We start from the raw sequence: 17088 nt of genomic DNA on the forward strand, positions 1-17088 counted from the left end.
GTTTCTAACACATATTTATCCAACATGATTTTTGTTTCTTGAAGTTGCTTGACGTCAGTTTCTAGTCCATAGTTCCTTGTCCAGCTAGCTACTTTTGTCTTTGATTGATTGGTTGCCAACTTTCTTTTAGATAAAATAACAAATAAGAAAAATGGAGGAAAAAAAAGAAGAAGAGATATATAATATATAATTATATATATACACACACATAATATATGTGACATTTTGGTGGTTTTGTAACTGAAAATTAAGTAGGGATAATTAGTTGTTTGTGGCTTATGTGAATTCTAAGTAGTGGGAATGAACACATTAATTAAACGACGCCGATTAACCAATTTAAGTTTGTTGATGATCATGATCAACATGTCTGTAAGGATTACTCTAAGCAAACAGGTACCTGATTAATTGACTCTTTAACTACAGAATAAGAGTACTTGGCAAATAGGTGATTAACTTTCCCCCCACTAAGCAAAACAGGGGTCATTGTGATAACGATCAAATTAGTTCAATTTTTGCTAAATAACCATTTGGGAACAAAAAATTATATTACTTTGTGGACACTCTAAAATTCAGCATGACCAGCAGAGAAGCGGATTTAACAAGGTGACTAATAATTATACAATGAAATATCACAAGAAATTCCACTAAAATTCCATATGTTTCTCTAGGAAGATACTTTTCTCTTTCACCTAATGAGCTCCTTATATTAAGGCATCTTCTTGACTTCTCATAGCTACACTAATTGCATGCACTAAAACACAGAGAGAGAGAGAGAGAGATGGGTTCTTTTCTTCTTTTTTCTTCATTTGCTTCTATGCTCTTTGGCTTTTGTGCACTACTTATGATGGCAGACTTTGTGGCATGCAGAACAAGGCACTACACTTTCAATGTAAATGATTTCTACTAGTTGACCTGCTGATTTAGATATTATTACTAGCTTTTTTTATTATTTTTTATTTTTTTTTTATAGCTAACTGATAATGTATTTTGGGCTATGTTATTAGATTGAGTACCACAATGTGACAAGATTGTGCCACACGAAGAGCCTTATAAGTGTGAACAAGAAATTCCCAGGTCCTGCGTTGGTGGCAAGAGAAGGTGATCGAGTTCTTGTGAGGGTGGTTAATCACGTTTCAAACAATATCACCATTCACTGGTATGATTTTCTACCACATCGAAGCGTTTTCTCCAAAATATCTCTCTCGACTTTCAAGATTAACAGACGTCGTTTGAAAAAGAAAAAAACTATGAAAAAATAGAAAATTTTTCTTTGAGAGTGTATAAGTCTAGACTTTTACTCTTTACTCTTGATAAATACTCTTTTGTTGTTGTTTAAACATAATTAATCATGTATTGTTCACGAGAGAGAGCAGGCATGGAATTCGGCAGCTGGGAAGTGCTTGGGCCGATGGGCCGGCATACGTCACGCAGTGTCCCATACAGACAGGACAGTCATATGTATACAATTTCACCATCACTGGCCAGAGAGGAACTCTTTTATGGCACGCTCACATCTCATGGCTAAGATCTACCGTTTATGGCCCCATTATCATCCTCCCCAAGCGCAATGAATCTTACCCCTTTGTCAAGCCTTACAAAGAAGTGCATATTATTTTCGGCAAGTATTCGTATTGCCCTTATCTATCTAGTTACAGTTCTCTCTAAAAGATTATACTTTTTTATAATTCTATCGTATCATATAAAAGTATTAAAATAAACGGCGTAATATGATATTTATTCAACATAACACTCAAATTAGAAAGTTTAACACCAATGTGTATATAGAGGCATATTTGAACAATTTAGAAAATGTTGTAAGAAAAAGACTAATATTGGTGCTAGTTTTTTCATATGCATTTTGGGATATTGCAGGAGAGTGGTTTAACGCAGACCCAGAAGCTGTGATTAACCAAGCACTTCAGACGGGTGCAGGACCCAACGTTTCTGATGCATTTACCATCAACGGCCTTCCAGGACCATTGTACAATTGCTCATCTAATGGTACAAGCAGCATAATTTATTTATTTATTTGTTTTCATTGAAGTGATAAAAAACAGCATTATTTGTAATTATATCAACAATGCAATAAATAAATGAAAAAAAAAAATAACAAGCTCATTAATGTAATCAAGTACAATAACATTTTTTATAGGTAGAGAAAATTACTCCAACTAAATGAGCTCATTATCTACATTAAGAGTCAAAGAAGCCAAAACAATGGGCCGCATTATTTGCCTCCCAAAAAATATGCGAAAATAGTAGAAAATAGATTAATATGAAAAGCTTAAAAAAGTATATATGCCAATTTTTAGTTATAAAAATTACTAGGCCATAACTTGTTAAGTTATGGTTCATAACTTGTCAAGTTATGGTTCATAATCAGATAAGTTATGGATAAACTTGCTAAGTTATGGTTCATAGTCAGACAAGTGATGGACAAAAACCGTGAATTATGGACAATAACTTGTCAAGTTATGGTTCATAATCAGATAAGTTATGGATAGACTTGTTAAGTTATGGTGCATAGTCAGTCAAGTTATGGACAAAAACCGTGAATTATGGACAATAACTTGTCAAGTTGTGGTTCATACAAAAACAATAATTTGGCATATTTATTAACTTATGTAAACTATTAGCCTATTAATTTTAATTCATCTCAAATCTTGGCCTATTTCCATCTTTCTCCCAAAAATATGGTTTATCTTCACCCATAGAAAAAATAATAATAATAAACTAAATATATCTAACTATAAAACATCAAACTCATTACAATAAAAAGTATTAGTCTTCAATTAGTGCATCAGGTTCCGTTTCATGGAGATTAAGATGTTTGGTATGAGGATTCGTGCCATGGTATGAAGATTTGTGCCATTGTATAAGGATTCGTGTCATGGTTCGAATTATGGTTCGTGACTCACTACAGTATTTTCTCTCACAAAAAACACACATAAAGTAAAAATGATTCTGAATCATGAATCTAAATATATGAACCAAATGTCTACCTCCCTAGCCCAAACTAAACTTAAAGTAAGGCTTTACCTTCAACTTCACAAACAGTGAAAGCACCAACTTTTTAATTGAAGCTGCCATAATAAATCTAGTGGAATTTCTTATAACAGCTCCAACTCTCATTGTCAGTTGTGGGACAGGAGTAGCAGTATCTAAAATAAGCTATAGCTTTTACAGCCTTATGTAATCCTTTTAGCTTCAATAGCATGGTTGGATTTGATAATGATAGTATTATGCAGAGCCGTAATATATTTGAGTGACAAATAACGGCCCACATAACAATCTGATGTGGGAAACGATTTGTATCATTTCCCTCAGATCTCAATCACCGCAAAATTTATTTGAGTTACGTGTAATTGAAAACAAGTATTAATGTAGATGATAAGAATTATCTAGAATAGTGCATTTGCATCTTTAACTCTTGCCACATGACAAATGCTTGAAATTTACCCACCTAAATTTTGTTTGTTTTTCTAAAAGAAAATTTTGTTTTTTGGTAGATACATTTAAGCTAAGGGTGAAACCTGGGAAGACATACCTCCTCCGGCTTATCAACGCTGCACTCAACGATGAGCTCTTCTTTAGCATTGCCAACCACACGCTCACCATCGTCGAAGCCGACGCCACCTACACCAAGCCCTTCACCACCACCACACTCGTCATAACCCCTGGCCAAACTTACAATGTCCTTTTAAGGACAAAGCCCCACTACCCCAACTCCACATTCCTCATTGCCGCCAGCCCCTACTTCACGGGTAGTGGCACGGTCGACAACACCACCACCTCCGGTATCCTCGAATATGAGCCACCACCGTCGCACATTAAAAATCTCACCCTCCACAAACCATCTCTCCCTCCCTTCAACGCCACAAAATTCGTCAATGTCACTCAATTTGTCGCCAATTTCACTAGTAGCCTACGTAGCTTGGCTAGCAAGAAATTCCCCGCCAATGTCCCACAAAGAGTGGATAAGAAGTTTTTCTTTACTGTAGGCCTTGGCACCAACCCGTGCCCGAAAAACACGACGTGCCAAGGACCAAATGGCCAAAAATTTACCGCCTCAATCAATAACGTCTCGTTTGTGCTACCAAGTGTGGCTCTCCTTCAAGCCTACTTTTTTGGACAATCCAATGGGGTCTACACCACAGATTTTCCCGTGACGCCTAAAACTCCTTTCAACTACACGGGGACACCACCGAACAACACAATGGTGACGAACGGCACGCGCGGGGTGGTGCTGCCGTTCAACGCCAGTGTGGAGTTGGTGTTGCAGGACACGAGCATTCTTGGTGCTGAGAGCCATCCTCTTCACCTTCATGGTTTTAATTTCTTTGTTGTTGGGCAAGGATTTGGGAACTACGATCCGAACAAGGACCCGGCCAAGTTTAATCTGGTTGACCCGCTGGAGGGGAACACTGCAGGTGTGCCCAGCGGTGGGTGGCTCGCTATCCGCTTCTTTGCAGACAACCCAGGTATCATGTGTTTGATGAATATCTATCGGTTTACATAGGTATAATTTTTACGAGTCCTATATAGATTATGCACACGCAAGTTTTGTGGTAATGATGAAAAATATCTGCTTGTTTAGTGAATTTTTGAAACTGTTAAATTTTCATCACTTCCTCGTATATTTGTGTATTTGATTTGGAACATGCATTGTTTCAAGTATCGCTACTATTCTGTTCATTTTAAAATTAATGTCGCTCCGATGAATATAATAATTGCATAAGCATTTGTTTATCATTGACAAATAAATATTCACAAATTTTTGTGTTCAAAATGTACACAGGAGTTTGGTTTATGCACTGCCACTTAGATGTCCACACTAGCTGGGGGCTGAGGATGGCATGGATCGTCTTGGACGGGCCCCAACCAAATCAAAAGTTGCCGCCACCACCGTCGGATCTTCCGAAATGTTGAGTTTGACTGACCAATAATGGTCCGGATATTGGCCACGTGTTCTCGTTGAGTTGTCTTGTTTTTTTCCCTCTTCATTCCGTTTTTTTAATCGATAGTTGTCATATTTATATAATGAATCATGAGAAAGATTCATAACTATTGTAAATAAAAGATAGTTATGAGTTTGATCTGATGATGGTTTTTCAGGAGTTTTGGTTGGTTTGTTCGCTTGTCTCAATTGTAAAACAATTCAAACTTGAATGGACACGTTCCATTTCAGCGTGTAAGCTTGCTCTTTAAGGCAATCCTCACCAGGCCTTTTTTTTTTTTTTTCTTTTCTTTTTGAGGGTCTCAACAGGTATTCATAAATCACGCAAATCATCAATTGATTCTAAACGATTATTAGTATCATACTTGATGAGAGAAAAGTCATGCAAAACAACTTTTTGAGAATTTATTATGAAGAAAAGTTTTGAATAAAATAGGTTAAAATGACATTTTCGATGCATATACTATCAATGGCCTTCCACGGCCATTTACAATTGCTCATCTAATGGTACAAGCAGCATTCAAAAAAAAAAAAACCACTTATTTAATATAGAAAATATGCTAAAGAACGCTAATTTTTTTTGGTAGATAAAAAAAAAAAGAGTTCTTTAGCATATTTTCTTGTGTAAGCACCATATGAATTATGACGTGACAGACAAATAAAGTTATTTGTTTAGGCAATATATTTTGTGCTGTTTAGAAAAATGAGATATTTACTTTACGCATTTAAGTCTATGATTTTGATTCTGAATTCAAATTTTTTGAGAGAACTTATTAGCGGAAACTTTTTTATGAGAGAAAAATACTATAACAGAATTACAATTATATTTTTAAATGCGTAAACGAAACGAACCCTAAATCATTTATTGCGCATGTAAACTTGTACCTCAAGCTCTTGCCAAGTGGTCAATGGATTGGAAGTGTAAAGAGTTGCGATGATACAAATGTTGAAAAATTATACTAGGAATCAATTGGCAATTGCTACTGCTTAAAAAAAAAAGAAATTAAAAAATTAAAGACTACTTGTTAAAAACAAGTTAATAGGATGAAGATACCAAAGTGCAAAAAAATTCAAAGGAAAGTTTAACGACTAAGGATATCAACAATAAAGAGCTCTGATAAATAAAGGAATATTCAAAATACTTGATGACATGTATTTCTACCAACAAATCAAGTACTTTTAAGTTTGAATATTTATAAGTTTTCAAGCATTATTGTTAGTTTAATGTCTTTTGTATGCTTTTTATAGGAATTAGAAATAAATCCGAACTTAGATGATTTTGCATGAAGAAAAGAAGAATATTTACCCAACTTGTGAATCAATGGCAATAGGAGGCGAAAGAGGATTTTAAGGCACAAAAGAGGAGGCTTTGGAATGCAAGAAAGCGGGCTACAGCGCGCAAAGGAAAGCCAAGTTAGAATGGGGCGCGCGCCTGCACCCTGGCCCCCTGCGCGCCCGCGCCCCACATCCAGGCGCGCGCCCCACGCCCAGGCGCGCGCCCAGAAGTAGACCCGCGCGCTGCAGCGCGCCTCAGCCCATAGCATCGCGATCCTTCTTCCAAAAACGAGCGCTGCAGCGCATTTTCACGCAGGCTGCAACGCGCGTATGAAACCCTAGCTCCGAAAGTGAGTAGTATAAAATGAAAGATATGCCACTTGAGAAGAGGAGCCCCGGAAAACTGAAGAAAACATCAAAAGGAGGCCGAAATCCTTCATCTTGGAGGTCATTGGAAGCTCTTCAATGGATATTGAGTTTTATCTTCTTTCATCTATTTTTCCATGTTGAGCTAGACATTATATCTAGGACTTGATATAGTTTTATTTGAACTATGTTTTGAATATTTGTTAATTGTTAATTTAATTTCGTTTTCAATTCATTTATGTTTCTCTATGCTTAATGCATCTAATTTATTTGGTCAATGAGTTAGATGATTTTTAGATTGCGAATTTGATGCTCGGGAGAGATTGAGTTCTTTATCTAGATTTAAAAAACATAGCCTAGGTTGTTGTGAGACCGAGAGGAGATCAACGGTTAGATAATCAAATTAAGATTTAAGTCGTTGTGAGGCCGAGAGACGATCAATATTCCTACTTTCTAATTCTAAAGGCGAAGCTTAATTTGTATTTAAATATTCATTTTGAATAAGGATATTGTTTTGGGTATTTAAATATAATACCTTGTGAGGCACTCGAGAGAGGTTGCGAGGTGACATTAGAGTCTTGATTAATGAATTAAACAAAATTAATTAGCGATTACATAATAAGATGAACATAGGAATAAGCAAGCGAAATCAAGTCCCTAGACCATTTGTGTATAGATACTTTAATTTTAATTTTATATTTATTTTGTTTTTGTTCTTAATTATCATCTTATTAAGTTGTCTAGATAAAGTTAAGTTACAATAATCGCAATACTTAACGGCAATTCTAAACCCAATCCCTGTGGAAACGATACTCACTCACCCTATACTCAAAACTTGACACCGTACGTTTGCGGAATTAAATCTATAAAAATATTACGCATCAATACTCAATGGCTGTAAATTAATGAAAATACTTAAGGAAAACATATGAACTGAAAAGTTGGTTCCTTCATTATTATCATGATTAAGGGCAACCGGTATCTGCCATCCATCCAGAAAATTACTTTCAGACACCGAATGACAAATAATACGTAAACAACCTCTAGAAGAGAATCTTTCTCCACTTCTTGGATTGAAATATCCATCACAAATGCAAATGCAACGAATGTTCAGAGATCCACTCTAGTTGACAGTAGTTGCAATATGAAATAAGATGCTCAAGGAATGCTGCGCTGGTAGAGTGGCAATGCTCCCAAAGCCTCGCGTTCGGCTCTCTCCCTCTTCACCTGCAAAAGAAAAGCAACAGTTTTTATTTTTCAAGCACAGATCCAATACAAACTAACAAGTCTGATAGCCCCTACTAATAGACATTCATCAGATTATAATTAACTTCAATATCCACTGTTTGAGCTACAGCATCCTGTTCTATTCACGTTAAAACAGCCATAGCAGTAGTTTTCTATACATATTTCTCGCTTGAACAAAACGCAGCTCATAGTTATATATCTACTTCAACATCCATCTAGTTAATACCGCAACATATTGTTTTGTTTACGGTAAGACAATCATAATAGTAGTTTTATGATTGTTTTCTCGCTCGACCACAAATGCAGCTAATAGTTCTACTTCAACGTCCACTGTTCATAATGTGCATATGTTCTAACCATGATAAGATGATCATAGCAATTGTTTTTCAGATAGATAGTTCTCACTGGACAAAGCAACAGCTACATTATTCTATTAAACCTACTCCTGTTTTCTACAAAGCGTTCATCTTACAACCTGCACATTCTATTTTCCACAGAAAGAAAGCAGTCATATAGGAAAGAAGAAGAGTAAATGCCGTTTGTTTTATGCGTTTAAACTCATGGTTTTGATTCTGTTAGTGTTTTCCTCTCACAAAAAATTTGAATTTCAAATACCAGAATCAAGAATCATTGGTTTGAACGCACAAACCAAACGAGCCCTAAGAGATTCCAAATGTTGAAACCAAGGTGAAAATACCGATACTTATAAGCAGAGCTTTCAATGCAAGATGTTAAGCACGACAGCAAATTCTATTCTTATATGGGCAGTAGTAGTATTTACCAAAGCCAGCATTTCTTGAAGGTAGCTCCTGAATGGTGTTTGCATTGCCTGAAAATAAATAAAATACATCGATGAGAATAAAAGCAAAAAGGACAACATTAAGATCCGCAACATTGTTTAGGAGGAAACTGTGTTTGTTAGGATGGACTAGTCATTCCAAGTCACTTTGCCCCACAAAAGAAATGAAGACAGGAAAAAGAAATGATAAACGCTGATTACACACCATGTTCATTGTATCATAGCTAGATACAAACTTTAGGTAAGAAAGCATGTAACTTATGTGCAAACTTGAATCACCCAATTTCAAGACCTAAGTTATGCGAGTCAGTGCCAAACATATAAAATAAAACAATGTCCTGATATCGAGATTGTGTACTATGGGAATCCGAAGTTGATTACCTAATCACTAAGGGTTCGTTTGGTAGATGGATCCAAAATTATGATTCTGGATCCTAATTCAGAATCAGTGTTTGTTTATAGTGATTCTGAACCAATGTTTGGTTTAGATGATTTTGAATCATGATTCGGAATCTGATGTGATGTTTTAAACCAGAATCACTCATTATTCTAAAACCACTCTCCCTCTTGATTCAAGGTAATTCAAACCCTTGATTCTGAATCATGGTTTTAGAATCATGATTTGAACCCAAAATTGTGAATCATGGTTCTGGTTCCAGAATCATAATTAGAATCACTCTGGTTTGAATCCTCATACCAAACAAACCCAAGACAAATCAGAGTAAATCTTGGATTGACTTTTGTAGATTAGCTGTATTTTATTCTTTCCCTTCTTGCAAATTAGTTTCTGATTTCTAGGAGTGATTTGATTAGACTAATATCATGTTTTTCCTTTTTTTTTTCTTTGTCCTAGAATAAAGGGAGGTTATTACCGTGATGGTTGCCTTGCCTATTTATCTTGTATATGCTCCTAGTGTTAATTAATCATAGAAGAATATTTTTTTCTTCCAAAAACTTCATGGTAACATAATTCTTCCTCTTTTCTAATGGTCAAAGATGGAGTGGCCACTGATAAGAACAGCACGTCAAACGCCTCCTCAGGCCCAGAAATTGTCACTCACAGCAGCCATGGTGGATCAAAAAGTGCAGTTCTTCCAATCACCGGACACAAGTTAAATGGCTAAAATCATATTCAATGGGCTCAGTACGGTATGATGTATATCAGCGGCAAAGGGAAGGATGGCAATCTCGCCGGGGGTGCGGCACCTCCAAAGGATGATTGAAGTACAAAGTGTTGGGTTCCGAAAACAACGTGGTGCTGTCCATTGTCCTGGTTAATCAGTACCATGGACAACAACATCAGCCAAGACTTTACGTTCTATGGCACAACAAAAGAGATTTGGGACACTGTAAAGGAGTCGTACTCTGACAATGAAAATACTGTCGAGTTGTTTGGAATTAAGAGCACTCTTTCACGACCTTCATCAAGGATATCTTTTTGTCACCCAATATTACAATACTCTCACTTGGTATTGGAAACAACTAGACCTATTTGAGAAAATAGTCTGGGACTGTCCAGGTGACAAAATTAAGTATAGGAAAATTGTAGAGAAGGAGAGAATCTTCAAGTTATTGCTTGGGTTAAACAAAAACCTTGATGAAGTTAGGGGGAGGATACTTGGGACGAACCTTCTCTAAAGTCCAACGAGAAGAAAGCCGGAAGAGAATTATGATGGCAAATCAAGGAGCTATTGCCACAACTGGAAGCTTGGCTCTGGTGACCCGTGGACCAAGCAAGCAGGGAAATAATGACAGCAGCTGCAAGGGCAGGCCTTGGTGTGATCATTGTAGACGACCCAGGCACACCAAAGAGACACGACAAACCCACTGATTGGAAACCACTCATCGGCAGAAAGAGCAGCGGACTAAATGTGACCACAAATGAGCAACCATCCACTAAAACTGCTCTCTTCAGCAAAGCGCAGTTGGACCTCCTTCAAAAAATGTTCATCCAGAGTCCAGACCCAACCAGGATCCTCCACTACAATTGTTGGTACCAGGTCAATAGCTCGACAAGGTAATTTTTAAGAGCATTAAGTGTCAACCAAGAAACCCAGTGTGTGGATAATTGACTCAAACGCTTCCGATCATACGACTGGTGATGCTTCCCTATTCCAATATTATCATCCATGCCTTATAAATAACACAGCTTGTATTGCAGATGGATCCTTATCTGTTGTAGCTTGTATAGGGTCAACAACAAGCTCACCAAATCTTGTCCTAAAATCTGTGCTTTTTGTTCCAAACTTGACTTATAATCTATTGTCCAATAACAAAATAACAAAGGATCTCAACTGTGTTACTAAATTTTTCCCTACTAATTGTCAATTCCAAGATTTGGACTCGGGGAAGACAATTGGCAATGCTGAGGAATGTGTGTGGCTCTATCTCTTCAAGGTTGACAACCTTCTTGAGAAACAAGCTCGATGTGTCTCTGTTCCAACCATTCCAGCCATAGTCAGTCAATCCACTAGGGATTTTTTATGTTTCAATCCTTAATTCCAATAATGATAGTGCAATTATGTTATGGCACTTTCGATTAGGCCATCCAAGCTTTCATTATTTGTCATAACTATTTCCTTCATTGTTCAAGAATAAAAATCCGAGTTTGTATCAATGTGAAATCTGCCAATTGTCCAAACAACTGAGAAATTCTAATCCTGCTCATGAATATAAAGCATCTTATCCTTTTTCTGTGATTCACAGTGACATTTGGGGACCATCCCATATCAATACTTCATAGGGAAAAGATGGTTTGTATCCTTTGTTGACGATCACACAAGAACAATATCGATATTTCTTATGAAAGAAAAATCAAAGGGAGGCCCTATCTTTAAAATTTTCACTCCATGATTCAAAATCAATTCCAAGCCAAAGTTCACCAATTCTTGAAGATTACTTATTGGATAAGTGCATAGTCCACCCAAGTTCTTGCACAAGCACTCCACAACAAAATGGAATTACAGAGCGAAAAAATCAACACCTTCTCAAAGTTGCTCATGCAATCATGTTTACCTCTAATGTCCCAAAATCTTTCTGGGGAGATGTGCTAACAGCAACATATCTCATAAATAGGATGCCATCTCGAGTATTAAAATTCCAAACACCAAGTCAAACTCTCACTCAAGCCTTTCCAAATAGTCAGTTGATCTTTTCTCTTCACCTCAAAATGTTCAGTTGCTTAGCATTTGTTCATGTTCCTTCATATTTAAGAAGCAAACTCGATCCCAAAGTTGTCAAATATTTGTACCTAGAATATTTATCTAATAAAAAAGGGTATAAGTGTTACTCTCCGGTCACGAAGAAATTCTACAACACTATGGATGTAACCTTTTTGAAAACTAACCTTTATACACCAAAACTCATATTCTGGGGAAGAATTCCATCAATCAACAAGAATATCAGTTTTGGCTTTATGTTGATCAATCTCCGTCCACTACTACTATTCACACTGAAATCACATCATCATCTCCTTCTCAAATAATTCAGCCTGACATAACTCAAACAGTTCAGCCCGAAGCCTTACCAAATACAAAAACTCCAATCAAAACCCCAATTCACAAATCCGGTGTAGAGCACAAAAAGTTACAAGTGTACTCTCAGAGGTTGAAAACCCAAAAAGAGATAAGAGCATCCAATCCTTCTCGAGCAAAGCCATGAGCCTGAGCCGAGTTCAAGTTCAAAGTCAACCTCTCCAGGTAACACTGATATCCTTTCTAGCTCAGTTCCTCCAATGCCTAATGACCTTGATATTCCTATTGCTCAGAGAAAAGGTGTGAGATCATGCACACAACACCCAATCTCTTATTTTGTGCCATATGATAGATTATCTCCCAACTATTGTGCCTTCATTTCCAATCTGTCTAGTATTGAAATTCCAAATAACATGAGGAAGCAAAAATTCAGCCCAAGTGGAAGAAAGCATTGATGAAGAAATTCGAGCCCTAGAAAAGAATGGCACATGGGAACTTTCAAATAGACCAAAAGGACAAACAACCAGTGGGATGCAAATCGATATTTAATGTCAAGTATAAAGTAGATGGAACCATTGATCATCACAAAGCACGTTTGGTTGCTACGGGGATTACACAAGCCTATGGTATGGACAACCAAGAAACTTTTGCTCCTTTGGTGAAACTTAACACAATTCGAGTTCTCTTGTCCTTGGCTATAAATTTAGACGGGTCACTTCATCAATTAGATGTGAAGAACGCCTTTCTTAATGGTGATTTAGAAGATGAAGTCTATATGGAGATTCCTCCTAGTTTCAAGAATGAGAAGAATGTCGGCGAAGTCTATAAGCTAAGGAAGTCATTATATGGCCTTTAACAATCACCGAGGGCTTGGTTTGACAGGTTCACAAAGGCAGTTAAGAAGCACAGGTTCTCACAAGGACAGTCCGATCATACTTTGTTCATCAAACACTAATCAAACCATCCTCATAGTATGTATGGATGACATCATCCTGACGGGTGACAATGAAGAAGAGATGGGCTAAAGACAATTCTCGCAAAGCAATTTAAGATTAAGAGCTATGAGATATTTCCTTAGCATGGAGATAGCTTGAACCAAGACAGGAATTTCAGGTTCTCAACGTAAGTACACTTAAAGACTTACTTAAAGAAACCGGAATGCTTAGGTACAAACCAGCAGACACTCCTATGGATCCAACCAGCAAGCTTGGCAGAAAAGAGGACAGTGATCCAGTCGACAAAGGGCGCTATCAACGTCTCATGGGAAAACTTATCTATTTGTCCCACACTAGACCTGATATTGGTTCTCCGTAAGTGTGGTTAGTCAGTTCATGAACAATCCAACCAAAGAGCATCTTGAGGCTGTGTACATAATTCTTAGATATCTCAAATGACACCAAGAAGGGGACTGTTATTCAAGAAGGGTCATAATGATAAAAGTATTGAGATTTTCTCTTAAGCTGATTAGGCAGGATCCTTGACTGATCATAGGTCAACTTCAGGCTACTGCACTTATGTGTGGGAGTAAGAAACAATCTTTGATAGAAAGAAGCAATGCGGAGGTTGAGTTTAGAGGTATGGAAAGGTGAGAGGAAAAACAAAATTTTTTTACTAGAGAAGCAAATCAGAAAGGAAGGGGACCTAAAAAGGAAAGACTCAAAAAAAAAAAAACAAAAGAAGGAAAAGAAAAAAGTGACGGACTAAAATGATAATAAAATTAAAAAGAATGAAAGAAAAAGCAAAAAAAAAAGAAAAAAGAAAAGGGGGATGAAATGTTTCGTCCACATCCCCTCATGGACAAAACTTTTTGCCCTCTTGGACGAAATTGGAAGCGCCCTTCGGCGCTTTTATATATGTAGAGAAATAATAATAAAATTAAATAAGGAGGAAAGAAAAAGCAAAAATTAGGGACTAAAGAAGCAAATAAGAGAGGAACCAAAAAACAAATAATAGGAAGAAAGGGGAAAAGGCAAAATAAAAAAAAGGATGAAACGTTTCGTCCACATCCCCTCATGGACAAAACGTTTCGGCCTCTTGGACGAAATTGGAAGCGCACTTCGGCGCTTTTATATATGTAAAGATAAAAGCCACAAAAGCGGCTTCAACGTTTCATACTACCAGGGACAAAATGAGTGGTGTAGTTTCTTTGATGCGAAACGTTTTTTTTTTTTTTTTGCTGTTTTCTTTTTTGCCTTTTCTTGCTTTTTCCGATTAACTTCTTTTTTTTGTACTTTTTACTATTTCCCATTTTCTTTTCCGGTAGCTTCTTTGGTGCATTGTGTTTGGTTTTTCTTAAAATTTTATATCTTTTTTTTTTTAATCTGGATCATCAAAATATTTTTCCTTCTAATTTGTCCATGTTATGCTATAATTTTCTTCTTGTAAGGATAAATATTGTTTATCTAATTTATCCATATTAAAGTAAATTTGTTTTTTCAAATTTGTTCCTAGTTCCTACAAAAGAAAAAAAAAATTAGTACAGTAATCCCAACCACTAATTTCTCACAGTACTTCCTACTAGAGTTTTCTACGAGAAAATCCAAAAAGTATCTCCTCAGCTTTGCCTAAATACAACTTTTACCCCTAATTTTTTTGAAATCCAAAAAGTATCCCCTGCGTTTTTGAAAACAGACAAAAAATATCCCTTCTTTTAACTTTTCTAATTTAGTTTTTTTAAAATGACCAAATTATCCTTGGATATCCCATATAATATAAGATTTTAATTTGTACTGGGCTATACTAACTTCTAAATACACCTCTTAAATTTTTTTCTTTTTTCTTTTTTTAAGTGGCTCTCTTAAGAAATTTACAACACTAATTTGAACAAGTTTTTTTCGATTTTAATAAAAAATTGAAATCTCAAAAATAAAAATAAAAAAAGATGTGAATTTATTGTATTCTAGCAAGTGGGTTTATTATGCATTACAAAATACACTTTCACCTCAAATTGGTAAATAAATTTGTCATGTTTTGCTAATTTAAATTTCAAGAAAAAAAGATTTACATCTTTTTTCAAAAAAAAAAAAAAATGATCACTTTCTTATTAAAATGAAAAAAAGAAAAAAAATGTTGAAATCGGTGCTATAAATTTCCTAAGAGGTTTACTTCAAAAAAAAAAAAAATCTAAGAGGAGTGTTTGGAAGTTGGTATAGCCCAGCACAAAGTTAGACAGTATGTATGATATTCAAGGACAATTGGGTCATTTTAAAAAAATTAAACATAAAAAGTTAAAAGAATGGATACTTTTTGTATGGGTTGAAAAACACAGGAATACTTTTTGGATTTTAAAAAAATCAAGAGTAAAAGCTGTATTTAGGCAAAACTGAGGGGATACTTTTTGGATTTTTTCGTTTTCTACAAACAAAAATTGGTAAAACTTGTGGTAAAAAATCTAGCCAGCAGTCGACAGATCTAGATAGTAATAAATCTAAAAGCCTAGTTTTTACCACATGTTAATAGTCAGTTATATGAGAAAGGTCTAGACAAATCACTATAACCACAAAACATAAACAATATCCTCGTTATAGCTGTTTACTGACCATGACGCCTATGTAAAGACATTTGAGTAAATAAAAAAAAGGTTTAAAACAAGTTTGCCAAGATAAGTAATATAAAGCCTTCCTCCTAGAAACCACACTTACCATCTTGAACATATAAAAAAGCCCTCACCCAACTTGTCCAATCAGCATCTAGTCTACTTCCTACTATTACACCTAGCCCACTAAGAGTACCTAGCCCATTGCAACATCACCCATAATCAACAAAAATACCAAACACCAAATATTCACTATAATCTATATCACACAAAAGTCCCACTCTGCACACCACCCGACCCATTTTCTATCAGCTTTCGTGATTCAACAATACTATTTCAGATTGATTCTGTCAATATCTCTTACGTTCTCATCCGGAATTAGATAGAAAGACCTAAGAATCTTATCATATAACTAATAGATGCGGTTCCCCTAAATCTCCAAGACTCTAGCTAGCTTAAGTGAGCTTAAAAATGCACTCTTTCAATCAAAACCTGTAATTGGATAAAAATGAAAGAATGTCATTTTGCTAATTTCACTTTCTAAAGTTTGTTACTGTAGAAAAATTTGCCTAAAGTTTGTCATTGTAGCAAGTGACATGAAATCGAAATCCGATAGATAAACAGACTAAAAAAATCAAGGGACTAACAACAAAAACAACAATGATAATACGCATTAGAAAATGGTTAGAAATGTGGAAATTGAAAAGCAATAAACCTGAAGATCGTTGGGGAGGTACTGGTGCTTCATGGAGAGGTCCATGGCGCGCTTGAGACGCTGATGGCGGGCGTCCACAATCTGTCTCGGAAGCCGATTCAGAGCCTCCTTCACGTCCAAATCGTAATAGGGGTCGTAGAGATCGTCGTATCGAAGCCCTAATTTGATCGAATCTCAAAACCATCAACATCCAGAAAAAAAAAAAAGAATCAAACTTTGTTAGGAATTGAAACTGGGGATTGAGAGAAGGAATTAGGGTTTGAGACCGTAGTTGCGGAGGCGTTTGGAGAGAACTTTCATGTGCTGGAGGGCGAACCAATTCTTCTTCGGATCAATAAGCGACTGCAGAAACGACGACATTTTCTTCAAGGGACACGGACAGCGCTGAATATCCAAAAAATAAATAATAATAATAATAACAATGTTTAGAACTCAATATTACAAGGAAGAGGAAGAGATGCGGAGGCTGAAGAGAAATGCAGAGGGACTGAGGGAGATAGGAAGAGAGGCGGAGTAGAGAGAATAATTTTTATAATTTTCACGTTTTAACTTTAAGGGCATTTGCCCCTTAGGTCCTCCAACTTTTCGATTTGTGACACTTGGTTGCTCATTTTGAAAATGTTGGCATTTAGGTCTTTTACTAATTTTGAAAAATAAAAATGTTGACATTTAGGGCCCTTTTGGGAGGTATACTCAAACCTATAATTTTTATTTCTGATG

The 17088-nt window shown here is 36.1% G+C and overlaps 2 protein-coding genes across 2 annotated transcripts; one reads left to right on the forward strand and one right to left on the reverse strand.

The window, feature by feature from the left end:
• Positions 1-778: 778 nt before the first annotated feature.
• LOC21392772 (laccase-17) lies at positions 779-5182 on the forward strand. The gene is made up of 6 exons (XM_024172813.1): positions 779-889; positions 1005-1156; positions 1374-1618; positions 1873-2001; positions 3510-4481; positions 4799-5182. The coding sequence occupies exons 1-6, from the start codon at positions 779-781 to the stop codon at positions 4927-4929; spliced, it is 1740 nt and encodes a 579-aa protein (XP_024028581.1). The 3' UTR covers positions 4930-5182.
• Positions 5183-7527: 2345 nt separating this feature from the next.
• Positions 7528-16870, reverse strand: LOC21392773 (cytochrome b-c1 complex subunit 7-2). The gene is made up of 4 exons (XM_010109004.2): positions 16635-16870; positions 16369-16526; positions 8628-8675; positions 7528-7825 (listed from the first exon to the last, which is right to left on the reverse strand). The coding sequence occupies exons 1-4, from the start codon at positions 16726-16728 to the stop codon at positions 7757-7759; spliced, it is 369 nt and encodes a 122-aa protein (XP_010107306.2). The 5' UTR covers positions 16729-16870; the 3' UTR covers positions 7528-7756.
• Positions 16871-17088: the final 218 nt, after the last annotated feature.

The sequence above is a fragment of the Morus notabilis genome, unplaced genomic scaffold, assembly GCF_000414095.1.
Source record: "Morus notabilis unplaced genomic scaffold, ASM41409v2 Scaffold1175, whole genome shotgun sequence".
NCBI classification, from domain to species: domain Eukaryota; kingdom Viridiplantae; phylum Streptophyta; class Magnoliopsida; order Rosales; family Moraceae; genus Morus; species Morus notabilis.